This window comes from Centroberyx affinis, unplaced genomic scaffold, assembly GCF_046629955.1.
Source record: "Centroberyx affinis isolate AG114_WGS23_722 - 3 ecotype Tasmania unplaced genomic scaffold, CSIRO-AGI_Caff_v1 ptg003561l_1, whole genome shotgun sequence".
NCBI classification, from domain to species: domain Eukaryota; kingdom Metazoa; phylum Chordata; class Actinopteri; order Beryciformes; family Berycidae; genus Centroberyx; species Centroberyx affinis.
The window spans coordinates 8,609-34,398 of NW_027281493.1; the positions used below are offsets into that span (position 1 = coordinate 8,609).

General features: G+C 39.9%; 3 protein-coding genes across 6 annotated transcripts; 1 reads left to right on the top strand and 2 right to left on the bottom strand.

Moving 5' to 3' along the window:
• The first annotated feature begins 673 nt into the window (after positions 1–673).
• Positions 674–5,755, top strand: coa6 (cytochrome c oxidase assembly factor 6). Of its 3 annotated transcripts, none has more exons than XM_071540085.1 (3): positions 674–727; positions 2,679–2,832; positions 5,034–5,755. In XM_071540085.1, exons 2-3 carry the CDS (start codon positions 2,689–2,691, stop codon positions 5,130–5,132), a joined length of 243 nt encoding a protein of 80 aa, XP_071396186.1. In that variant the 5' UTR covers positions 674–727; positions 2,679–2,688; the 3' UTR covers positions 5,133–5,755. The 3 variants fall into 3 exon arrangements, with proteins under 3 accessions (XP_071396186.1, XP_071396187.1, XP_071396185.1); XM_071540086.1 differs by having other exon boundaries at positions 685–694; XM_071540084.1 differs by having other exon boundaries at positions 686–856.
• Positions 5,756–10,280: 4,525 nt separating this feature from the next.
• LOC139661590 (E3 ubiquitin-protein ligase TRIM39-like) lies at positions 10,281–16,908 on the bottom strand. Its single transcript, XM_071540075.1, has 2 exons — positions 16,857–16,908; positions 10,281–11,976 (listed from the first exon to the last, which is right to left on the bottom strand). The coding sequence occupies exon 2, from the start codon at positions 11,958–11,960 to the stop codon at positions 10,281–10,283; it is 1,680 nt and encodes a 559-aa protein (XP_071396176.1). The 5' UTR covers positions 11,961–11,976; positions 16,857–16,908.
• A 4,239-nt stretch (positions 16,909–21,147) lies between these two features.
• On the bottom strand, positions 21,148–22,936 carry LOC139661587 (E3 ubiquitin-protein ligase TRIM21-like). 2 transcript variants are annotated; one of them, XM_071540070.1, is made up of 2 exons: positions 22,710–22,936; positions 21,148–22,676 (listed from the first exon to the last, which is right to left on the bottom strand). In XM_071540070.1, exons 1-2 carry the CDS (start codon positions 22,934–22,936, stop codon positions 21,293–21,295), a joined length of 1,611 nt encoding a protein of 536 aa, XP_071396171.1. In that variant the 3' UTR covers positions 21,148–21,292. The 2 variants fall into 2 exon arrangements, with proteins under 2 accessions (XP_071396171.1, XP_071396170.1); XM_071540069.1 differs by having other exon boundaries at positions 21,148–22,936.
• Between the last annotated feature and the right edge of the window lie 2,854 nt (positions 22,937–25,790).

Consider the following 25,790-nt stretch of genomic DNA (forward strand, 5'->3'; position numbering starts at 1 on the left):
TGCCTTTCAAGGTCGTATTTACAACATGTAAGCACACACACAGACACATACACACACACACACACACACACACACAAATCTGCTCATGGGAACTTACAGCTTCTCCATCTAGTTTTGGGAAGACAAAATGGCAACCTATTTGCAAATGAGTTTAACTTTTTTTTCTATCTAATTGTCAAAAAACCTAACATTTTGGAGCAAAGTGATCCAGCAGTAAGTGTACAAGACCTTATGCCTTATAAACTTAAGTAACAGTATCACAGACACCCTTTTTAGTCACTATTAAAGCATATAAAGACTGTTTTTATGCATTCAAATTGCTCCCAAACTGTGTAATGATTGAATGTAGTCCCAATTAGTAGTTCCAATTCTTCCAAATTAGTTCCAGATTGTAAAATTCAGATTTGTAGCCTACTGTGTTTGGGCCTTAATTGTCTTTTACTCATCGAAAAATAAACTGCGCCATCATCTTTTCAATTCATTTTTCAGTAATTATTTATTTTGAATGTTAAAACTATCCCTCTATTGGTTTTGTAGTTACTTTACTCGCAGCTATTTTTATCCACAAGTCCAAAAATGTCAACCCAAACGCCTCGCTTGTGTTCGTTTTGTAGCCAAACGGCGCCATCACCCGGTCCGTTACGGTAATCGCGCTCTGACGTCATCGGTAAGCGACGAGGAGGAAATGGTCCAGGTGTGTGTGTGTGCGCGTCCTTCAATTTTCAGGGTAACGTTACAAAAGTCATGTTTATATAGTTCAAATACACGTTTACGTTGACTTTTCGGACTTTACGGATTACCGGGAGCAGTCGTCGGGACAAATAACTCCGACTGGAAGGTTTTAACTTTTCGTTCAGTGAGTGACAAGTCGATTTAATATCCAGAAACGATAGAGAACAGGAGAGATGTGGAGGGTGAACCCAGCATTTTATTAGCCGATTTGAGTTTAAAATCACATTTTTTTTAAAAGGCTGACAGGGAACTTTATAACGTGAATTCATAGTATGTGTCACAGTAAATAGTTTTAACCGTGAAGGCATGCATCTTTTTGATATAAATTCATAGTAGGCGACAGTGTACATCATAAGGGACATGAGGTGAGGGTCTGTTAGGCTGATAGAAACCTTTAGGGTGTACATTTACAGTATGTAGTATCACAGTATCAAACTGACTATAGTAAGCGGTGTCAAACTGATGTATGTATATGAGGATATTGGTCTTTTTAGGCTTGCATAACCATTTTCAATCTAAATTCATAGCACTGCTTGTATCATAGTATGAGGATATTGGTCTTTTAGGCTGATAGAAACCTTTAGGATGTAAATTCACAGCAGGTAGAATCACAGTGTCAAATTGACTATAGTGAGTGGTGTCACACTGATGTATGTATAGGAAGATGTTGGTCTTTTTATGTTGATGTAAACCTTTAGGGTGTGAATTCACACTACAGGTCTACATAATAGGAAGTAGTATCAAAGTAATGTCAGTCATGTGAAGATAGGGTCTTTTTAGGATGTGAATTCATAATAGACAGGAACAGTAGGATCATGGTAGCAAATTTCCTGTAGTAAGTGGTGTCAGACTGATGTAACTTATATGAGGATATTAGGGCTGCAACTAACGATTATTTTCATTGTCGATTAATCTGTTGATTATTTTCTTGATTAATCGATTAGTTGTTTGGTCTATAAAATGTCAGAAAATGGTGAAAAATGTGGATCAGTGTTTCCCAAAGCCCAAGATGACGTCCTCAAATGTCTTGTTTTGTCCACAACCCAAAGATATTCAGTTTACTGTCATAGAGGAGGAAAGAAACCAGAAAATATTCACATTTAAGAAGCTGGAATCAGAGAATTTTGACTTATTTTTCTTAAAAAATTACTCAAACCGATTAATCAATTATCAAAATAGTTGGCGATTAATTTAATAGTTGACAACTAATCGATTAATCGTTGCAGCTCTAGAGGATATTCTTCTTAGGCTCCTATAATCTTTTTGTTTTGTTTTGTTTTTTTAAGAAAATCCTAAATTTATAATTCTGTATGCATCATAGTATGAGGATATTCTTTTTTAGGCTGACATAAACATTGAGTTTCCCTGTGTAGGAAATGTGCTATAAAAATACACTTTTACGTGTAGTAGGGCTGGGCGATATGGTTGAAATCAATATCATAATAATTATAAGGATTTTTCTCGATATCAATATATATCACGATGTGGTTCATGTATGCAAAATCACGTTAAATAATCAAATGAATGTTCATCTCATTGAACCGAGTAGTGATGTTAGGTGTGATGTCAAACAAAACTGAAATTTTCAAATAATATTCCTACCATACCTCATTTTATGAGAGTTTTTAAGTAAAATTTGCTTGTCATCATCAATTCAGACAGCAGAAATGTGTGTCACAATATCAAAATATCTTCATATCATCACGATACGATTCCACTGAAAGACGATAAACGATAATATTGAATTATCGCCCAGCCCTAGTATGTAGTGTAAAACAGATTAGGAGAAGATAGGCATAAATTAATGCTTTTCTGAAAGAATACTGGATGTTTGTTTATAGTGATGGCTGTTTGCCTCATGATGTTCACCGACTGGAGGTCTCAGTTTACCCAGCTGCTTGTTTACCACTCCTAACCCGGTCTTGCCCGGTTGTTTCCCCCCGCAGCAAAGCAGCGATGACGGCTCCGAGCTCGGCGGAGAGGAAGGCCTGCTGGTGCGCCAGGGACCGGCTCTGGAAGTGTCTGGACGACAACGACGACCAGGCCTCGCCCTGCCAGAGCTTCCAGAAGGAGTTTGAGGCGAACTGCCCGGCTCAGTGGGTAAAGAGTTCGCTCTTTTCACCTTTGGGATCCTCGCTGTAACCTGTGTAGGCCGAGTCTGATGTCTGTGTCTGTCTGGGAGAGTCTGTTGTGTCAGACCTGCAGATTTCGGCACTATCAACTAAGGCTGGGCAATATATCGATATTATATCTATATATATATCGTGATATGAGACTAGATATCATCTTAGAGTTTGGATATCGTAATATCGTGATATGGCATAAGTGTCTTCTCCTGGTTTTAAAGGCTGCATTACAGTAAAGTGATGTCATTTTCTGAACTTACCAGACTGTTCTAGCTGTTCTATTATTTGCCTTTACCCACTTAGTCATTATATCCACATTACTGATGATTATTGATCAAAAATCTCATTGTGTAAATATTTTGTGAAAGCACCAATAGTCATCCCTACAATATTGTCGCAATATTGATATCGAGGTATTTGGTCAAAAATATCGTGATATTTGATTTTGTCCATATCACCCAGCCCTACTTACAACTGAACATTTAGCCCACTTCGTAGAAAATACCGAGATATACAGTATATTGTGTATCGCCATTCAGCCTAAAAATACCGAGATATGATTTTTGGTCCATATCGCCCAGCCCTACTATCAACAGGCTTTCCATGGGCCTGGAAAATCCTTCAAAGTTTGTGGATTTGGTAAAAAATAAAATAATACCATAAAAGTTTTTGTAAGTGAATGAATGGCTTTGAAAGTAATAGATTTTTTAAAATGAAAATTTAACACCTAAATTCATCAGTATTCCTCACCTCTCGCCATCCTGGGATCAACACTTCACATCCTGAGGAAAACCCTGTGATGGAGATTAGTGCTGATACAACAGCAGGTTGAAAATGAACGATATCACCAGGATTTCTTCATTTGACAAGATTATGAGACTTCAATCGTGTCTAATTTTGACCGGTGGCATGTTTTACCTCAGAAATGCCAATTTTGAGTCCCTGAATTTCCCCGAACATTGAAAGCTACTGAAAAGTCCTTTCAGTTTGATGTCAAAAGTGAGTGTGGGCACCCTGTGTATCGCAGGGATGTTTCTCTACTTTTCAAACAATCCTATAACAGGTGTTTCAGGGATGATTGACAAGTGAGGTCCCGCCTACTCATAGGTTTTAAACAGTGAGTAAGATTTGCCTTTGGTGGACAGATCACTGGCCAGTAACTTTTTGAGACGATAACATTTGAATATAGTGTGTGATCAGTTGATTAATTTGAATTATGTTACACTTCATGATTAATTACAAACTTGATTTATTGTACAAGTGAGTGAGCAAGTTTTAAATTCAACTTCTAAACCTCCTCTTGTCTCTTTAATGTTTCATGCTGCACCGCTTCTGTGCACAAAATACCATTGAAAACTGGTAGAGTGACATATTTCTGTGTTTTTTGGCTTTTAATAAATACTTTTTGCAGGTGATTTTGTAGTTTACCAGCTCTTGACAGGTGAGCCAAAACAAGTTGATTTTGGATACTGTAGTGAAGAAGCAGCTGACTTGCTTTGACCAGAAAATCCCTTTTTTTTTATCATGTTACTGGCTCTGAGTCTTAGACTAATGAAAAAATGGAGAGAATTTTGCTGAATTATCCACATTTTTAATAAAGTTATGACGTGGTCATCATAGGGCTGGGCGATATTGGCAAAATCAAATAGCACAATATTTTAGACCAGATACCTCGATATCGATAATGTGACGATATTTTGGGGATGAGTATTTGTGCTTTCATAAGATATAACACAAGACAATGTTGAACATTAGTAATGATAATTAGTAACCAGTAATGTGTAATCAGTAATAAGTAAAGTGGATATGATGAGCAGACCAGGCTAATAAGTTCAGAAAATTGAGTCACTTTACTGTAACGCAGGAAGAAGTAACATTTAAGTTATTTCACAATATTACGACCAAAATCCCAGACGATATCTAGTCTCATATCACGATATCGATATTATACGATATATATAGCCCAGCCCTAGGTCATCAGGTCTCAACTTTATTAGAAGACTCATAATAGAGAGTGCAACTGATGAAAAAGTCTTTCTTCAGAAAGTCTGCACCTCGGCAAAAGTTTTTGGGTCTCCAGCTCCTGCCTTCTGAGTCTTACTCTGCCACGGCTTCAGGCCGACTGAATGAAACGCTGCAGGGATTGTTGCTCATCTTTCCCGTCTTCCCCTGCAGGTGAAGTACTTCACCAAGAGGAGAGACTTCCTGAAGTACAAGGAGAGAATGCAGACGGAGGGCTTCACGCCTGCCGAAGGCCCGCAGCAGCCCTCCTAACCTCCGGACAGCAGACTGGAACAGACCGGGGACTCGAGTTTCTCCTGGACGCCCCGACTTGTTCTGATTTCAGACTGAGGATGGGAGCGGAGGATTTTGGGGCGACGGCCTGAGACGATGAGTTTTGTGACTACTGTGGACAGAGTGGCTGTACTCACACTGCATCAGCCCACATTCACACTGAGCTTTAGTTTGTTTTATTTATATTGTACGTTGATTAAAGCTGCATAAGGAAAGTTGGCAGCGAGAGGTGATTGTTTGAAAAATGTCAATACCCAGAAATCCTGTACAGTGAGGTCAGTAAACGCCACACAGCCCGCTCATGTTTACCGACCCGGCCGGGCTGTGATGCTTTATACCAACGGAAACCGAAGAGACGAGAGAGGAGAAGATCTAACGCTGGTGAGTCCAGCTTTCTCTGCTGCTGTTCAGGAGAGAGTCTGGATTTCTCACTTTTAAGTGTCGATTCGTCACGGGGGCGTCCCGGTGACGTTTTGGGTTCAAGTCCGGCCCGGGACCTTTGTCGCATGTCAGTCCTCTCTCTCTCTCCCAATCTTTCCTGTCTCTCTCTCTGTAATTGGAACTGATTAATAAAGGCGAAAATGCCCAAAAAATTCCCATCAGTGACCATAACACGACCAGAATTTAATTTGGGTAAATAGAGTGAATCTACAGCATCTTCTCTGTTGCAGCATCAATATGTCTTTAAAGCAATATTCCACTCAGTTTTAACATGGGGGTTATTTGGCTCTTGACCGCCATCAAAAACCAGAATATAAACTACTCACCAAGATCAGATGCAGCTGGACGAGTTTGTACTGTTCAGATTTTTTACTTCCCATTCATTTGAATGAGCCACGAAAATAGACTGAAAACTGACATTGAACACGATGGTGAACAGATTCAACAACAGATCCTGCTTTTAAGACAACAAAGCATCCTGTATCCGTCCTCATTTTGCATTTCTATTCTTGGTTTACACTAAAAATAGTATTTAAAAATAAAAGTAGATCCGGTCTCCCAAACAGGAACTCCTTAATGGTATCCCTCCGCTATGTTCTCTTCTGTCAATAAAAATGCTATTTGAGGGAAATAATGTTCTAAAACGTTGGAAATTGAAAATCACAGCAGCAGGATCTGTTGTTGAATCTGTTCACAAACATGTTAAATGTCAGTTTTCATTCAAATGAATTGAAATCCAAATGGTACAAACTCGTCCAGCTGCATCTGATCTTGGTGAGTAGATTATGTTACACTGTATATGTTAAAACTGAGTGGAATATTGCTTTAAGGCTGATAAGACAGGTGCATTTTTACATAAAAATCACATCTTGGGCAACTTTAAACATGTTGAAAAAAAACATAAAATATAATGATAGTTGTAACAGTTACAAGAATTATACGAAATAAAGAAGACAAGTGAAGGGCTGCATCCCAGCTTGTCGGATGATGGATGCTGTCAGTGCGTTGAAACAGGAGAGACGAGGGCTGAACAACATGGACACAAACATACATCTGACAATTATGTGGTCTAGTCCAGTGGTTCTCAACATGGGGTCCAGGGAACACCAGGGGTCCTTGAGGCGGTTCCAGGGGGTCCCCAGCAAATTGATGAATTGTTTTTTATTTAAGTTAACACAATTAGAGGATGTAGAAGAATGACTGTTCTGATCATAGTTTCTCTGTTATCTCTCTACCTACAATACAGACAGTCATGGAATTCTGAACTAAATCATATCTAACAATAAAAATATTCTCAGATTTGGGTCCGAGAGACAAAATCTCATCAAATGGGGGTCTGTGGCTCCTGGTCTAATCAAATTAATCACAGCAGGTACAAGGCTCTGTGTGTCATACAAGAAACAAGAACAAGAAGAGTTTGTTTTATTTGGATCCTGAGCTGCAGAACACTCTTGTCATTGGTTGATTTAGGAAATTAATGGACATTGTCACTGATATCTGTTCTTGTTCCAGGCTGTAAATTTATTTTCATCATACAACACTATGTGCTACTTCATAGGCTTTATTATTTCATCTTTTACATTTCTTTGCTTTATGTTTGTCACTGTGTGCTGTTGTATGAGTGATCAGATGAGAAACAGGAACACTCTCTAGATTCAGCTCAATTATGTGCTACCGGTCTGTTTATAAAGACAAGATACTATCTGCAGGATTCACCTATGTACGTCTAACACTGCTGTATTGTTGAGAAAGGCCTGGTGAACCTAGTTATATCTATTTGTCTTTTGAGTTACTTTCGGGTTTCACTTAAGGAAAGTGATGATGAAACATTCCAATTACCTTCAGAACAATTAATATTTTTCAAGCTTTGATATCAGTCAAATGTTAAATAATTTAAGCATTCTGGTAAATAGCAGTCATGTGACCATACAAGTGTGTTACATTTGTTTTTATTCGTTCAAAAAAAATCTTTTTAAATCTGAGAAATAAATTGCAGAAATACTGCTCTTCAATAATTGCGTCAACATACAATGTTCAGAATATGTACAAATTATGATCTGACAATAATAACAGATTTTGAACTTATCACCTGGACATGTTTAAGTCATTTTAGCAAAAGCTTCTGATTTCTCATATGTCATTACTGTGTTAGAATAGATTACATTACACTGTAATGATTTCTGTGGGGAAATTAATCTTTTGCAGCAGTTGTAAATTGTAATAGGATACGTAAAAAAAAAAAAAACAGAAAAAATCACAGGATATAAATGAACAAATCTCCAACATTAAAATGACTTCCGTTATCTGAAAAAAAAAAAAAATAGGAAAACATACTTCCCTCGAATATGTAAATGTCTCATCTTAAATATCAATAGCTGCGGTAACATGAGCGTAATTGTTTTATTCTGAAATAATTAATTCCAATTGAGGATGGACCCTTTTCACAGCAGCCATTTTGACATGTCATAGTAGGTAAACACAGGTGTTATATCTCTAACATTAATGATGGTTATACAACAGGTAGTTCCGACCTAGCGATCTGATTGGTCAACTAGACATTTAGAACGTGAACAAATCAGCATGACAGCACACCTAGCCGTGCTCATCACTAAACATATTACTCCGCCATATATTATTTAAGCAATATTACACGAGAGGGTGTGCGTTACCGTCATTATTGGCATGACAGTGATGCGGTCATACAACAGTTACCAACAAAATAAAAGATATAAACAAAATGTATTCATATTGTGGGGCAATTCGCTCTCAAAATAAAAGCTTTTTGCTAGTGTTATCTCCGTTTCCCTGGAAATACATGGGGTCTGACTAATAACTGGAAAACAATCAGACACGTCAGTAGACTCCTATGTAATGGAACCCAGTTTACTACTCCAGCAAGTAGGCGGAGCCCTTCTGAAAAAAATACATTTTCCATGGACAGATTTAGCTACTATGTCCGCGAACTTCACATGTATTTTTAAGCTAGTAGCGCCGTGTCACCGACTCACCGGCACAGCTGATGGAGGATGCAGAGCGTCTGGTAACATCAAGGCGGAACAGAGTTAGCGTTATATTTAAATATACTGTATGATAATATGGCGGAGTAATATTTAGTGATGAGCACGGCTAGGTGTGCTGTCATGCTGATTTGATCACGTTCTAAATGTCTACTTGACCAATCAGATTGCTTGGTCGGAACTACCTGTTGTATAATATACAATATATTTAAATATAACTCTGTTGAGCCTTGATGTTACCAGACGCTCTGGCATCCTCCATCAGCTGTGCCGGTGAGTCGGTGACACGGCGCTACTAGCTTAAAAATACATGTTAAGTTCGCGGACGTAGTAACTAAATCTCTCAATGGAAAAAATATTTTTTTCAGCAGATATCTTAGTTACAACAAGATTGAGCTAGCAAGGCAGTTTTGTGTTTATATGTGTGGTATTTATTCAGTTTGGGAAATCCCGCGATCTCTAGAAAGCATTAGCTCAAGTTGGCTGGCTGACTCAACAGGGACTAGAAATCGTCTCTGTTGCTAGGTCGTTACTAAGGTTCCGACTACTTGCTGGAGTAGTAAACTAGGTTCCGTTACATAGGAGTCTACTGACGTGACTGATTGTTTTCCAGTTATTAGTCAGGCCCCATGTATTTCCAGGGAAACGCTAGCATAACACTAGCAAAAAGCTTTTATTTTGAGAGCGAATTGCCCCACAATATGAATACATTTTGTTTATATCTTTTATTTGGTCGGTAACCATTGTATAATCGCAATATTACACTCGAGGGTGTGCTTTACCGTCATTATTGGCACGACAGTGATAGTGCTTCGGTCCGTAAGCATCACTGAAGCACACCCTCTCGTGTAATATTGCTTAATTACATTCCATTTAGGTGTTCCACAGCAATTGCAATGAACCAGCATGCACAATACCGGCACTGAACACCAAATGGAATGGAACCTTCATTAATGTTATTAGTTACACCTGTGTTTACCCTGCTGTGACACGTCAGAGTGGCTGCTGTGAAAAGGGTCTATTCACCCGCAATGAGCGCTAAAAGGATCGTATGTTGTGTGTTTCCGTGCTCCAATGTATGTAATCATAATAAAAGTTTCTGACGTGCAAAACAGAGAATCCAGCACTCTTACATGGCTTGTTTTTAAAAGATGGACCTGCGTCGGGTGCTTGGCACAGTTATTGCCTTACTGCTGTTCTTTCTGATGAAGCAACAGTTTAAAGGAATAGTTCACGCAAAAATGAAAATTCTGTCATCATCTACTCCACGTTTCAACTGGCATGAGGGTGAGTAGAATTTTCATTTTTGGGTGAACTACTCCTTTAATCACAACATACGACTCCAAAAGTGTCAGAAAAAGACGTTTTGTGTTGCCCTCGCAATGATTGGCTCCATTTGTAATTTTCACCGCAGTACACCGAAACTGGCCCGGATAGGCGGAGTCAGCACTTGATATAAAAATGGGCTGGTCCACCTACATCAAGCCCGAGCGCCCCGGGGTTAACAACAAGCACATCCATTCAAATTCTGCTGGCAAAAAAGTTAACGTAATTGACGTTACTCACGTCAAATGTGCGAGCGTGTGCAGAAAGAGTCGAGATATTCCAACCAAAGAAATTGATCAGAATAAGTGTTTCAATTACAATTTTTTATCCATCAACCTGATTATTAAAAGGTTGTACCACCCCTCTCAAACAAATTATTAGTCTGATCTGTGTGATTGACAGGAGAGATGATCAGAGGGACGGAGTTTTCACCACCATGATTAAGACTGGGAGTGAAGAATGGGTAGAGTTTCTCAGTGAAGCTGCAGCCAGTATAGGAGTAGATAGGAGCTGCAGCATCTACGTCATAAAAGGAGACCAGACCCTCCTCATAATCCACAAACACCCCCACCTTCTGAGGCTTCGTTTTCAGAAACAGGATGACAGGAGTGTCAGCAAAAGCACCATACTCACTTCCCTTCCAAAACCATACAGTCCAGTAGCCTTTCTTGGGACTCATTGTGATTTTTTCCTTCCTGTTGATCGACCCTCTGGCCACTCCTAAACCCCACCAAGTCTTCCCTTTAACCTGAACCTCATAGTAAAATCTTCCTGAAGAGAAGCTCTGCTTTCCTAAAACACAGGGATAAACAGAAAATCTCTCTGGGTTGTCTGGGAGATTCTTCTCTACATCGCCATGATGTACTTGATTCCCATCATCAGACAGGATGAGATCAGGATGTGCTGTATCAGGATCCAGAGTCACATCCACTGCATACTGCTGGACCCTCTTCAGCTCAGCCTCAAGCAGCTTCTCCATCTCTTTCCTGAGAGTCTCCTCCAGCTGAGCCACAGCTCTCCTCACAGTCCCCTCATATGATGAGCGATGGACACTGACCTCTGTCCAGTCCTTGGTGTGTGGAGGAGTGTTCAGGGATGGGAAGCTTTGGAGGAGGTGGAGGTGGTCTTCAGTGCGTGAGAGCTGCTCCACCTCAGCGGTTCTCTTCATCAGCTCAGAGATTTCCTGTTCCAGCTCTTTGATGAAGCCTTCAGCCTGTTTCTCTGTTGTTTTCTGCTTCTCTTGGATCGTCTCAATGAGCTCAGCCTGGCCTCTCTCCACAGACTGCATCAGAGCGGTGAAGACCCGCACACTGTCTGCTATCTCTCTGTCTGCATCTTCCTTGCTGAGCTCTACTGAGTGTTTGATCTCCTGAATCTTCAGTCGTCTCTCCTGGATCATCTGCTGAATTTCAGCCTCCGTCTTCCCCAGATCAGCCTTCTTTCCATCACATCCTTCTTTCAGAGGGACAATTTGATGTGACTTGTGGTCTGACTCAGTGCAGAACTGACAAACACACATCTGGTCCGTCTTGCAGAACAGCTCCAGCGGTCTGTCATGCTTCTTACACATCCTGCCTTCCAGGTCCTCCACAGGATCGATCAGCTTGTGTCTTTTCAGGCCCGTCATTCTCTGATGAGGCTCCAGGTGAGTCTCACAGTAGGAGGCCAGACACACCAGGCAGGACTTCAGGGCCTTCAGTTTGGTCCCAGTGCAGACGTCACAGGGAACTTCTCCTGGTTTGGCACATCGTTGGTCTGGGCAGCTGCTGGCTTTCACCTGAGCTAACTTTCTGAACTGAGCAGCCATCTCAGATATGAAAGTATTGACATGCAGCTCAGGTCTTCTGTTGAAAAGCTTATTACACATGGGACACTGGCACTTGCCATTAATATCCCAGTGCTGTGTGATGCAGTTTTTGCAGAAGTTGTGTCCACATGGTATGGTGACTGGATCAGTGAACACATCCAGACAGATGGAGCACAGAAACTGCTCTTCAGATAGGAGACTGCTGGCAGCGGACATATCTAGACGCTGAGACCTAAAGTGAAAGTGTGAAATAACAACATTGTTATACAACTCTTCAATGATAATAGCTTCAAAAAAAAAAATAATAATATATATATATATATATATATATGTATATATAAAAAAAAAAGGTAGATTACTGGAACAATAGCACACATAAAACTAGGACTGCAAGCAGTCATGGACAGGCCTGGCCAGATGTAGCGTTAAGAGTAAAGAGTTACAGCAAACAAAGCACATTTACTCAGCATCACCCAGGACTTGAACTCAAAACCTTTGACACCAAGGGCAAGTCATGATCTTGTTGAGCTATCTGTTGGTGGTTTGAAGAGAGGAGGCGTCACCTTATGACTGAGGCAACCAGCAGGGCGCATGATAAGATCTGTCCATTCATATTAATGCAGATTTCAAACTAGTGTAAAATATTCAGTTTTTAAGATAAAATTCGGAGAATTTGCGTACTTTATCTAGACAACATAGAGATGTCTGTAATTTATTTGTACAAATATGGAATGATCCATGCGCGAAAAACTGATGTTTAAAAATGCTGTATTTTCCATAGACTACAATGGTTTCCATAAGGGCAGAATTCAAATAATTTTTAAAAATTCAGTTTTTCAGATAGAAGTCTGAAATTTTCTATGTTTCATCTACTAAGACAGGAAGATATTTTCCATTGTTTTACATGAAGATTGGACATCGAATAAGCAGCAATTCACCATGGCTGTGTACAGTACCATTTACAGTCAGACATTTTGATGAGCTGTGAGCTCAATTACAGTGCATTGTGGGAAATATGTAGTGCCCTCAAAATCATTCCACAATCTCATTTTATGATACTGTAACTAACACTAACGAAAAATGGCTGATGGTTATCCATTCCGGCCACAGCCCTAGTCTTTTTAATGTTGCATCATACTGCCCACAGAACTTGAATGAACGGTCCTTCCACTGTTTTCCATGGTTATTTGGCTAGTACACCATAAAATGGCGATTATGGAATTTTAAGGGTTAGTTGCTATGGTGACAACGCAAGTCTGTCACACTGTCTGTTAGCAAACTGTCAAAACTCAACTGAAAGCCATGTTAGCAACGAGGCTAACATAGCTTTATCAAAGACTGCACCTCCTTGCTCTTTCAGTCATCATTAGCATGTTAGCAATCCATGGCAGCAAGGAGACACAGTGAAGGTGTGGAAATTTCTCGATTCTAAGATGCATCGCGATGCGGATGTGGATGATTCTGAATCGATTCACAAATGTCAAAAAATGATTTCCTAAATGTTAGTTAATAACGTGATGTTGGCGGAACGAAAAAGGCGGAACTCAACTGCGAGGGCAGTGCAACACCCGGACAGTCTACAGCGCGCACACACTAGAGTTATCTTGTCAATACATCCATGTTTTTTGTAGTTCATCTTCAAAAAAGGTGGCAGCGGTTGCAAGCATTTTTTGATTTAATGACTCAATAATTACTTTTGTGAGACGAACTTGAAGTATATTGTGAACTTTCTACGCTGTCATTCAGAGACTAACATTAGCACAGTGGAGCAGCGATCAGCAATAACAAACAATGAGACCGGCTGGCCAACACACACTGCAGCACTTTAACAACTTAAACCAACTCTGGAGGTGAAGAAAATACTCGGTTCTCAGTCTGTTTCACCTCAATTAACCAATTCTGCATCTAACCCGATCAACCCGACTGACCCGCCTCCCCCTAAAAAAAATGTCCCCTCGGATCTACACGAATCTCGTAGCCTTACCTATTTTGATCTCAAAACGGCGAATTTCGCTGAAAGGTGAGGAGTTTGCATCTGTTTGTTAAATTATGGATCATTTGTAATGATCCATAATTAAAATAAAAAGATTAATTTAGTAAATTTGTCGGTTTATTTTAATTATGGATCATTACAAATACGCTGTTCTAAAAGTAGCAAGTTGTCATACAGTGAGAAAAAATAAATCATGTATAGAAATCAAAAATTTTGATGCATCAAGATGCATCGATAATTGTTTTATAATCGCATCGTAGCCCTCTGAATCGTAATCGAATCGTGAGGCCAGTGAAGATTCACACCTCTAAGACACAGTAGCTGCTTCAATTGGTTTTTGCTGTAAAACCTCTCAGCTCAGTGACTTGCTGTAAGTAAGAAGCTAGTCCAATGGTTCACATCGGAATAGCCTAACCGTTCTATCCATTCAAGTTCTGTGACACTGCCATTCGGCCTTACTTCCTCTGATTGGGACGAAACATGATAGGAATGTTCCAAATAGGATTACTGGGGAGCCCAGCAAGTTTCGTAGCAATGGTCCAGTCAAAAGCCAAGCTATAGCTTAAAATGTTTGAGTAATAGATTCAAGTAATTTGGACCATATTTTGGATTATGATATTATCTATTCTACAATAATAATGATGTTATGGCTACACTAAGCGATTTTCCGACCACTAGAGGGTGACAGAAACTGCAACACATTATGTAAACACACACAGCAAACCTACTGGGCGACGGTAGCCCTTAAGGACAAACCGTACACAAAGGCTAATGGCTAAAATAAAGTTACATAAAGCGAAGTGTCGCTGGTTACCAGTCTTGCTTTGCCAGATTTCTACGGTGGCCGAGACGTGTCACACGAACTGCATATCCAAAACGCTTTGCATATTCGAAAAACACAAGCGCATTAACGGAAAACACAAATGCAAAAATCACAACACAAATGCAAAAGCCACAACATAACAACAGAAGTGAGCAACAGCGGATGTTGACATCACATAGCGGAATTCAGCATAGTTAGCTAGCGAATGTTTCACTTACTTCTCAAACGGGCAAGAACTTTCCCCTTCCAAATGTGCAAGCAATAATAGTCCGCCGGCAATAATAGTCGGCCAGTTTCATTGTCAACAACCGTTGTTGCTCACTTCCGTTGTTATGTTGTGGCTTTTGCATTTGAGTTGTGGCTTTTGCATTTGTGTTGTGATTTTTTGCATTTGTGTTTTTCGAATTTGCAAAGCGTTTTGGATATGCAGTTCGCTCGACACGTCTCGGCCACCGTAGCTTTCTCCCGATGAAGGTTACATGTCCCACAAGAGGTAGGTAGCAAGTTTACTAGTTTAACAAGTTTACTCGCTCGCTTCATCGATTCCGGCAAAGAATTTTTTCCAGGGATGGGAGGGGGAGAGCGCCGCTTTCAAACACCGAGGGAGGAGACGAGCTAGTTTAAAAAAAAAAAGGAAAAGCTACTGAATGGGTCAGGAGGAGCTAGTACGATCGGGCCCGAAATTAGAAAAGAGGGTACAACTTTAATATATGGTGCTGAATTTTTTATCATTTTACCTTCAGCTATTTTATTAGAATATGAACCCTGTGGCCTCACTATTTTTTCATGTTTTAAGTAAAAAGTAAAATAACTGAACCTAACACTGTGTGCAAACTTGACCATTATGTTTATACATTTAAACTTAAGCATTGAAAATGTGTGGTGGTTATGTCGTTTTAACTTGGAAATATGCAGAACGACTTCACTTCTGTATATGGTGCTCAAAGGCCGAAATTACTGGACAGTGTCTGGTAAACTGCTTGCAATAGTCCATCACCACAACATGGATCAACATGGATTCGCTGGGGCTTTTTCCACAGGACATGGTAAGTTATCGGTTATAGGCATGAAGTTACTGTGAAACTACTGGGGAAGGTTTGCTTTAGGTGCTCACCTGGTGAACTTACATGGTAGCTGCAGTGAAATAACAGAAAATGATTTGACATTTTGAAAAAGAGCCACATGGATTCTTCCCATAAACCTCATTAATGTCCTGTAAGGACCAGGTAGGTACTGATAATTACATGATACCTTCTGTTAGGCATAGCTATAACTCTGATTACCTCTGAGGTTCTTCACTGGGAAATTATCCAAATGTCCTGTAAGGACCGGGTAGCAGTTGATAATTATAAGGTCGGTACTGATAATACTAAAATAAACTGAGTGATACCTCCTGGGAGATGTAACTGTAACTACTGTCTAACTCTGACTAATGCGCACTAACCACCAGGTAACTTCTGCTCTAAGTTCTACTCGCATTCTCTTGCAATATCTGAAAGATGCCCAGTTCTTTCAGCACTGTAATATAAAGTCGTACCGAAAAGAGGTGAAATGGATTGGATTGGTTACAGGGTCTGAAATCGCTTATTACAGGTTTAATGTTGATAGTGATGATAATTATGAAGATTATGGGTTTAAGTATTTTGTGCCTTTCTATTACTGGCATGCGGCCATGGTATTTCTATTGTGTTTCTTTTTTTCCTTGCAAAACAAGACACACACACACATTATAGGCTACATTAATTCACAAGGAAAGACAGCACAAGAATACAAGGAATGAAACATGTTGCATCAACACTGTCTATTGTATTTCTTTATATTCATGTGTTTCTCTCTCTGTGCCATTATGTTTTGTGTTTGCTATCTTGCTTTGCTGTGCTTTTAGTTTTTTGACAAACATTTTCTGTGTTTCTCTCTACCAGATGATCCAGCCTGTATTTCCCTCTGGGTCTCGATGGCTATATAGGTAAGGCCTCACCTGTGTTCAGCTGACGGCCTGATGAAGACCATGCTGCTCCAAACATGTTGGCTTTTTTAATCTTCCTGTTGGTTTAGCCATGCTGATAAAGGCTTTTTAAATTACTGGACACTCCTTAGCTCTCCTCTTTTTCACGCTAAGACTGCCTGAAACGCCAGTGGAGTCTCTTTTTGGACTTTTTTTTCTCTACTAATAGCGAAACTTATTTCGACAACGTTATATTGCACATATTGCCGGTACAAACTGAACACTGGAGGTTTTCAGGTTTGTGTTATCGCTCTCTGTTTAAACACAGTAAATATTATCTGCTGTACTCACCTCTAGTTCTATTTTCCTTGGAGAAAAACGCGGAGAGACTTCTTCTCTCGACTGCAGCAATGTTGTCGTTTCGAGGCGTGTGTTCCCTCAGTTTAAATAAGAATAACACTTCCGGTCCATTTTTCAGAATAAAAGCGTAATTTCTACAAATCCACTAAACTTAAATATTAACTAATTTTTATTTTTTTTTGCTCAAGAAAACAATTAAAGAAATTAAGCAACAAAATGTAACTATACTTCGACATAGGCTAGAACTTGTGCAGTTACAGTGAAATGTGACCTGTGTCGTGTTTAATCTGTGTAGCCTATGTAGTCCAGAAATCTCTGTCTAAATGTTGAGGGGAACTTTCAGATAAATCATTACAACGGTGTTTATCATGGAAAAACATTGAACAGATTGTATAGTTGCATTTTGCTACTTTAGCATTTGTTTTTTGTACAAAAGTATTTTTAGTCAATATTTGAGTATTGTGGATTTGTAGAAACTACGCTTTTATTCTGAAAAAATCTTACCAGAAGTTTTATTCTTGTTTAGGCTGGCGGAAATGCGTTACAATACAGAAAAGAAGACTTCCTGTTAGGGAGTTTTGCCTTCAAAATAAAAGCGCGATATTTTAAACCTGTTTTAAACCAATTACTTTGCATTAGGGCTGAACAATTAATCGAAATTTTATCGAAATCACAATTTGGCCTACTGCAATTTTCAAATCGCAGTAGGCGCAATATTTGTTAAAGGCGAAATGTGTGTCAAAATACCATTTTAAATTAAATATTGTTGTGCTGCAGAGATGTCCTGGCCTACACATCATATACTACAGACTTAAGAAAACATCTTTGTTTGGTACAGATCCCCGCAAAAATGACACCATAATCATTTTAATACGTTTTTCAATGAAAATGAGAATAATGATGTAAAAATTATCATTCCCTCTAATATCGCAAATCGTATCGCAATTGCAATATCAGTCAAAATAATCGTAATTAGATATTTTTTCAAAATCGTTCAGCCCTACTTTGCATTTAATCGTCAAATTCACTGACACTGTACAGTTTACCTTTTATTGTAACTATGTCAAAACACTCCTGCAGTCTGTACTTTCACTACACTAACATTTAGGTCCAAGCTGTTTACGAAAAATCATGGCAGGCCCTCAAGTCAGCCATACTCGAACACTGTGACATTTGTAGAATAAAGTATCTAAGACACACATTAGAAACACAAACAATAGTCTCAAGTCAAGTCTTTTTCACACTGTAACATTTTTTATTTTACTGGTTTCAACGACAGATATGACTGAAAAAGTGTGTGATGTGAGTGAAAATGTGACAAATTAGATATTAAATATAAACATAAATAATAAATAATGCATAGAATACTTATAGTAGCAAAGTTGCAAAGTGGGAAAAAAAGGTAGATGTGTCCTGGTCCATCAGGATGTTAGTGTGTAGAACTAAATGATTACAACAATTCTTATCTGTCTGTACACAATACAATATGAAAGAAGTGAAGGGGACTGAATTAATTTCAAGGAATAGAATGCAATACAAAGAAGTGTCTTTCAGGTTTTGTTTTAATTTATGATAAGATGAGGTAGAAGAGCAACTTGTTGCAGTCATTATACAGTATGGCTCTACTGCTACATACTGTGCTACTCCACTTAATATGATGTAGGGCTGTAGGCTATATCATGCTTGTTTTTATTTCATTCCTCCATATTAACTTGAAAATGTGGGTAAATTCTAGAATCACAAAGTAGAATTGGGTGATTTTAGCAGAGTATTCTATTTAATCACAGCTAGGCAAAGGCAGGTATTTATACATTCATGAACATTTACATGTCCAATTACCAAATCAATGACTCCACCTAAACACATGCAGACACACCCCTCTAGCTCAAGTAGCTGCTAAGAGCTTGGCCACACAGCCCAACTGCTTCATTTACAATTCATTTCATGCATTCATTTACAAACATGAGTGGTGACAGTGGCTTAATCTGGCTGATTTTGACCTGCTATGACCCAGGGTGCAGAGAGTGAAAGTCCAGGTCTGCAGGAGTGTTTTGACATAGAACGTGTGCAGTTACAATGAAAGGTGAACTGTACAGTGTCCACTTTATTCTACAAATGTCACAGTGTTAGAGTGTGGCTGACTTTGAGGGCCTGCCATGACTTTTCTCAAACCACTTGGGTCCAAATGTTAGTGTGTAGTGAAAGTAGCCTACAGGTCTGCAGGAGTGTTTTCACATAGAACTTGCGTAACGCGTCTCGCTGGCGGCACACAAGCCCTCTGTTTCCATCACTCCGCCTTTGACTGCAGTTAGATTAGTAATGTTTTGTTGCCAAATTCAGTTTTGATCACGATTACAGTAACATACATTTGACAGAAGATAAATTAAATTCATATCATTCGTTTGAATTATAGTTTAAAACTCACTGTCAAATTGTCACCCAGTTTGACACTAAATGTCCCATTAGGGGCGGCGGGTGGCTTTCTTTCTTGTTGCCTAATTCAGTTTTAAAGAAGACACTGATGATGATGTAGTATGGAAACGTTTGTCTCTGTTTTTACACTTTTTTGCGGCACCAAGCATGGCTAAATAAATACTATTAAAGGATTTTGCCTCAGACTTTCTGCAGCTCATCTAAACCCAATCTGATCTCATTCAGTTTTAGACATGATTGTAGTGACATTCCTTTGGCACAAGATCAATTTAATTCACGTCTTTCATTTCCCAGTTGTCATCACAGCATCAGTCTGCTGTATTGTCGTCAGTCTTCCTGTGCAACTGTTCATACAGCAGCACACACCTGAACTCTGTCTTCATCACATCTTCATCATCACAGTGTGAGTGTGTGTGTTGTTGCTTCTTTGATTTGTCGTTCATTCAGAGTGTGATCCTCCTCTCCCAGTGTGTGTGATTCAGGTTTTACACAAGTTGTGTGAATTGTTGAGCCCATCCAGACAGAAAGAACAGAGGAACTGCTCTCTCAACAGCAGACTGCTGACAGAGGACATTTCTGTCACCATCACTTATCATATTCTATAGAGGGCTTTCAGCTGTAGGATGCTGCCCTCTGGCGGCCATATTGGAGGTCCACAGCTCATGGCAACAATGGCTGACAACAGCTGATTGTATTTCTAATCTTATGATTTGGCGTCTCATCAGTGTGGAATAGACCAGATTCATTTCTGTGCTCTAACTGCCAATTATCTTTAGAACAATAACATTTTTCAAGCTTTGATATCAGTCAAATGTTAAATAATTTAAGCATTCTGGTAAATAGCAGTCACGTAACCATACAAGTGTGTGTCACGGGAAGGTGTGGTGAGGAGCCAAATGCAGACAGGCAAATGCAGAAAGCTTTTCTGAAGCTTGAAACTTTAATAATGAACTAAGGCCGAGTACAAATCAGGAAAACCAAAAACAAATAAGGGAAGACAAAAAACCCAACCTGGCTGGCAACAAGATATCCACAGGAAAAACGGATGATGAGGCAGGTTACACTGGGAAGCACAACAGGAACAGAGCAGGTAACAAAACAGACAAACCGACAAAGACTACAGGGAACCAAGACAAGATACACATACAGACTGATTACACACATGAGGGACAGCTGGCTGGTAGGGGAAAGTCCGGGAGGTGATTGGTGGAAAGCAGGCTGTGAAGGGGGAACAAGGTAGCAGGGCTAATGGGCTGATGGAAGACAGGTGTGGTGGAAGCAGGAGGGGGGAAACAGGTGAAGAGGGGAAGTCCGAGGACCTCTGGAGGCTGGCAGGAGGATGGCAGGACTGGGGAGTGAAGGGAGAGACAGACCAGGACCAGGGGCAGAACACGCAGACAGGGGCAGACCATGACAGTGTGTTCCATTTGTTTTTATTCATTCAAAAAAAAAAAAAAAAAAACATCTTTAAATGTGAGAAACAAACTGCAGAATTACTCATTAGTCAGTAACTTCTCTTCAGTAATTGTGTCGACATACAATGTTCAGAATATGTACAATGATCTGACAATAATAACACATTTTTAATTGATCACCAAGACATGTTTAATTGATTTTAGCAAATGCTTCTGATTTCCGATATGACATTACTGTGCAGACTTATTAGATTAGAATAGGTTAGATTAAACTTAAAAAATCCCTGTGGAGAAATTAATCTTTTGCAGCAGTAAATTGTAATAGGATAAAATAACCATTTTAACCAGAACCTGTAGTCAAAAGTTTACTGTATTTAACTTTAACATTGTTATTATGACAAGACATTCATTTTGCCAAGAAATAAAACCATTTTTTTTGTTGTTTTATTACAATTCTCCAACATTAAAATGACTTAGGTTACCTGAAAAAACTACGAAAACATATATACTTCCCTTGAATATATACATTACGTATCTTAAATATCAATAAATCCTATCTGAGAAAAACTAATGATTAGTCTAATCTGTGTGACTGACAGGAGAGATGATCAGAGGGCCGGAGTTTTTACCACCATTATTAACACAGGGACTGAAGAATGGGTAGAGTTTCTCAGTGAAGGTGCAGCCAGTAAAGGAGTAGATAAGAGCTGCAGCATCTACGTCATAAAAGGAGACCAGACCCTCCTCATAATCCACAAACACCCCCACCTTCTGAGGCTTTGATTTCAGAGAGAGGAGGACAGCAGGGCCAGCAAAAGCTTTGTACTCATTTTCATTACTCAGCCATACAGTCCAGTAGCCATTCTTGGGACTCACTGTGATTAGTCCCTTCCTCTTGATCGACCCTCTGGCCACTCCTAAACCCCACCAAGTCTTCCCTTTAACCTGAACCTCATAGTAAAATCTTCCTGAAGAGAAGCTCTGCTTTCCTAAGACGCAGGGATAAACAGAAAATCTCTCTGGGTTGTCTGGGAGATTCTTCTTTACATCACCATGATGTACTTGTTTCCCATCATCAGACAGGATGAGATCAGGATGTACTGTATCAGGATCCAGAGTCACATCCACTGCATACTGCTGGACCCTCTTCAGCTCAACATCAGCACACAGCTTCTCCATCTCTTTCCTGAGAGTCTCCTCCAGCTGAGTCACAGCTCTCCTCACAGTCCCCTCATATGATGAGCGATGGATACTGACCTCTGTCCAGTCCTTGGTGTGTGGAGGAGTGTTCAGGGATGGGAAGCTTTGGAGGAGGTGGAGGTGGTCTTCAGTGCGTGAGAGCTGCTCCACCTCAGCGGTTCTCTTCATCAGCTCAGAGATTTCCTGTTCCAGCTCTTTGATGAAGCCTTCAGCCTGTTTCTCTGTTGTTTTCTGCTTCTCTTGGATCGTCTCAATGAGCTCAGCCTGGCCTCTCTCCACAGACTGCATCAGAGCGGTGAAGACCTGCACACTGTCTGCTATCTCTCTGTCTGCATCTTCCATGCTGAGCTCTACTGACTGTTTGATCTCCTGAATCTTCAGTCGTCTCTCCTGGATCTTCTGCTGAATTTCAGCCTCCGTCTTCCCCAGCTCATCCTTCTTTCCTTCACATCCTTCCTTCAGAGGGACAAAGTGATGTGACTTGTGGTCTGACTCAGTGCAGAACTGACAAACACACATCTGGTCCGTCTTGCAGAACAGCTCCAGCGGTCTGTCATGCTTCTTACACATCCTGCCTTCCAGGTTCTCCACAGGATCGATCAGCTTGTGTCTTTTCAGACCTAAGATTCTCTGATGAGGCTCCAGGTGAGTCTCACAGTAGGAGGCCAGACACACCAGGCAAGACTTCAGGGCCTTCAGTTTGGTCCCAGTGCAGACGTCACAGGGAATTTCTACTGGTTTGGCACATCGTTGGTCTGGGCAGCTGCTGGCTTTCATCTGAGATAACTTTCTGAACTGAGCAGCCATCTCAGATATGAAAGTATTGACATGCAGCTCAGGTCTGCTGTAGAAAAGCTTATTACACATGGGACACTGGCACTTGCCATTAATATCCCAGTGCTGTGTGATGCAGTTTTTGCAGAAGTTGTGTCCACATGGTATGGTGACTGGATCAGTGAACACATCCAGACATATGGAGCACAGAAACTGCTCTTCAGATAGGAGACTGCTGGCAGCGGACATATCTAGACGCCGAGACCTAAAGTGAAAGTGTGAAATAACAACATTGTTATACAACTCTTCAATGATAATAGCTTTAAAAAAAAAAAAAAGTACATTATTGGAACAATAGCACACATAAAACCAGGACTGCAAGCAGTCATGGACAGGGCCAGCCAGATGTAGCGTTAAGAGTAAAAAGAGAGTTACAGCAAACAAAGCGCATTTACTCAGCATCACCCAGGACTACAACTCAAAACCTTTGACACCAGGGGCAAGTCATGATCTTGTTGAGCTATCTGTTGGTGGTTTGAAGAGAGGAGGCGTCACGTTATGACTGAGGCAACCGGCAGGGCGCATGATAAGATCTGTCCATCCATATTAATGCAGATTTGAAACTAGTGTCAAATATTCCATTTTCAAGATAAAATTCTGAGAATTTACGTAATTTTCGAATAGTCATTAAATTATAAAAAATCAAATAATTTATGCCACTATCGTCTTGTCTTAAAAAGTATATTTTCATAGCTTGCTAGTAGTAAATAGCTATGGCTTGATTAGCCCCGAACCGGTCCTTCTCTCGTTTTAACGTTGAAACAAGAGAAGGATTATTACTTACTATTGATTAGCCCCGAACCGGTCAATCAAGCCATAGCTATGTAGCCAGACTAGGTAGCTGGCTTAGCTAGCTAGCTTTATGCTAACATCTGCCTAGCTTGCTAGTTAGCCTGGCTAACTAATGTCAATATGGCTAGTCCAAGACTGAGCCTAGTTCCAACTGTTCGTGCGGGGAGGAATGGTTGAATAGTTCCCAGTGAATATTGAATAGTATTTTTGCTTGAAATGCCCATCCCTAATCTAGACAACATAGAGATGTCTGTCAGAAGCAAAATACCCATACATTTTTTGCATACACATGGTCACGTGATGCGCCATTTAGAGAGTTATGGAGCTATGGAGTGAGCCAGCTCAAACGAGTAGCAGCTGCGTCTGGAAAACTAGCATAGTTGGGAAAAAAAGGCTAAGGTATAAGACTGTGTACATCTGGGTGTTAGAGGGTAAAGAAACTACTCATTTTGTATTTGTGTTGTGATTTTTGCATTTGTGTTTTCCGTTAATGCGCTTGTGTTTTTTGAATTTGCAAAGCGTTTTGGATATGCAGTTCGTTCGACACGTCTCGGCCACCGTAGCTTTCTCCCGATGAAGGTTACATGTCCCACAAGAGGTAGGTAGCAAGTTTACTAGTTTAACAAGTTTACTCGCTTGCTTCATCTAAATAATTATTTTCAGGGATGGGAGGGGGAGAGCGCCGCTTTCAAACACCGAGGGAGGAGACGAGCTAGTTTTAAAAAAGGAAAAGCTACTGAATAGGTCAGGAGGAGCTAGTACGATCGGGCCTGAAATTAGAAAAGAGGGTACAACTTTAATATATGGTGCTGAATTTCTCATTTTATGGTTGATCTGATTTTGTATTTATTTTTCATCACTTTACCTTCAGCTATTTTGTTAGAATATGAACGCTGTGTCCTTACTATTTTTTCATGTTTTAAGTAAAAAGTAAAATAACTGAACCTAACACTGTGTGCAAACTTGACCATTATGTTTATACATTTAAACTTAAGCATTGAAAATGTGTGGTGTTATGTCGTTTTAACTTGGAAATATGCCAAACGACTTCACTTCTGTATATGGTGCTCAAAGGCCGAAATTACTGGACAGTGTCTGGTAAACTGCTTGCAAAAGTCCATCACCACAACATGGATCAACATGGACACGCTGGGGCTTTTTCCACAGGACATGGTAAGTTATCGGTTATAGGCATGAAGTTACTGTGAAACTACTGGGGAAGGTTTGCTTTAGGTGCTCACCTGGTGAACTTACATGGTAGCTGCAGTGAAATAACAGAATTTTTTTTTTTGACATTTTGAAAAAGAGCCACATGGATTCTTCCCATAAACCTCATTAATGTCCTGTAAGGACCAGGTAGGTACTGATAACTACATGATACCTTCTGTTAGGCATAGCTATAACTCTGATTACCTCTGGGGTTCTTCACTGGGAAATTATCCAAATGTCCTGTAAGGCCCGGGTAGTAGTTGATAATTATAAGGTCGGTACTGATAATACTAAAATAAACTGAGTGATACCTCCTGGGAGATGTAACTGTAACTACTGTCTAACTCTGACTAATGCGCACTAACCACCAGGTAACTTCTGCTCTAAGTTCTACTCGCATTCTCTTGCAATATCTGAAAGCTGCCCAGTTCTTTCAGCACTGTAATATAAAGTCGTACCGAAAAGAGGTGAAATGGATTGGATTGGTTACAGGGTCTGAAATCGCTTATTGCAGGTTTAACGTTGATAGTGATGATAATTATGAAGATTATGGGTCTAAATAGGCTATTTTGTGCCTTTCTGTTTACTAGCATGCAGCCATGGTATTTCTATTGTGTTTCTTTTTTTCCTTGCAAAACACACACACACATTATAGGCTACATTAATTCACAAGGAAAGACAGCACAAGAATACAAGGAATGAAACATGTTGCATCAACACTGTATTGTATTTCTTTATATTCATGTGTTTCTCTCTCTGTGCCATTATGTTTTCTGTTTGCTATCTTGCTTTGCAGTGCTTTTAGTTTTTTGACAAACATTTTCTGTGTTTCTCTCTACCAGATGATCCAGCCTGTATTTCCCTCTGGTCTCGATGGCTATATAGGTAAGGCCTCACCTGTGTTCAGCTGACGGCCTGATGAAGACCATGCTGCTCCAAACATGTTGGCTTTTTTAATCTTCCTGTTGGTTTAGCCATGCTGATAAAGGCTTTTTAAATTACTGGACACTCCTTAGCCCTCCCTCACGCTAAGACTGCCTGA

Excerpts from the sequence above, each read along its gene's own strand:
- LOC139661590 (XM_071540075.1), bottom strand. The coding sequence starts at position 11,960 with ATGTCCGCTGCCAGCAGTCTCCTATCTGAAGAGCAGTTTCTGTGCTCC.
- coa6 (XM_071540085.1), top strand. The coding sequence starts at position 2,689 with ATGACGGCTCCGAGCTCGGCGGAGAGGAAGGCCTGCTGGTGCGCCAGG. Across the intron at positions 2,833-5,033 it reads CGAACTGCCCGGCTCAGTGG|GTGAAGTACTTCACCAAGAG; the intron begins GTAAAGAGTTCG and ends CTTCCCCTGCAG.
- LOC139661587 (XM_071540069.1), bottom strand. The coding sequence starts at position 22,936 with ATGTCCGCTGCCAGCAGTCTCCTATCTGAAGAGCAGTTTCTGTGCTCC.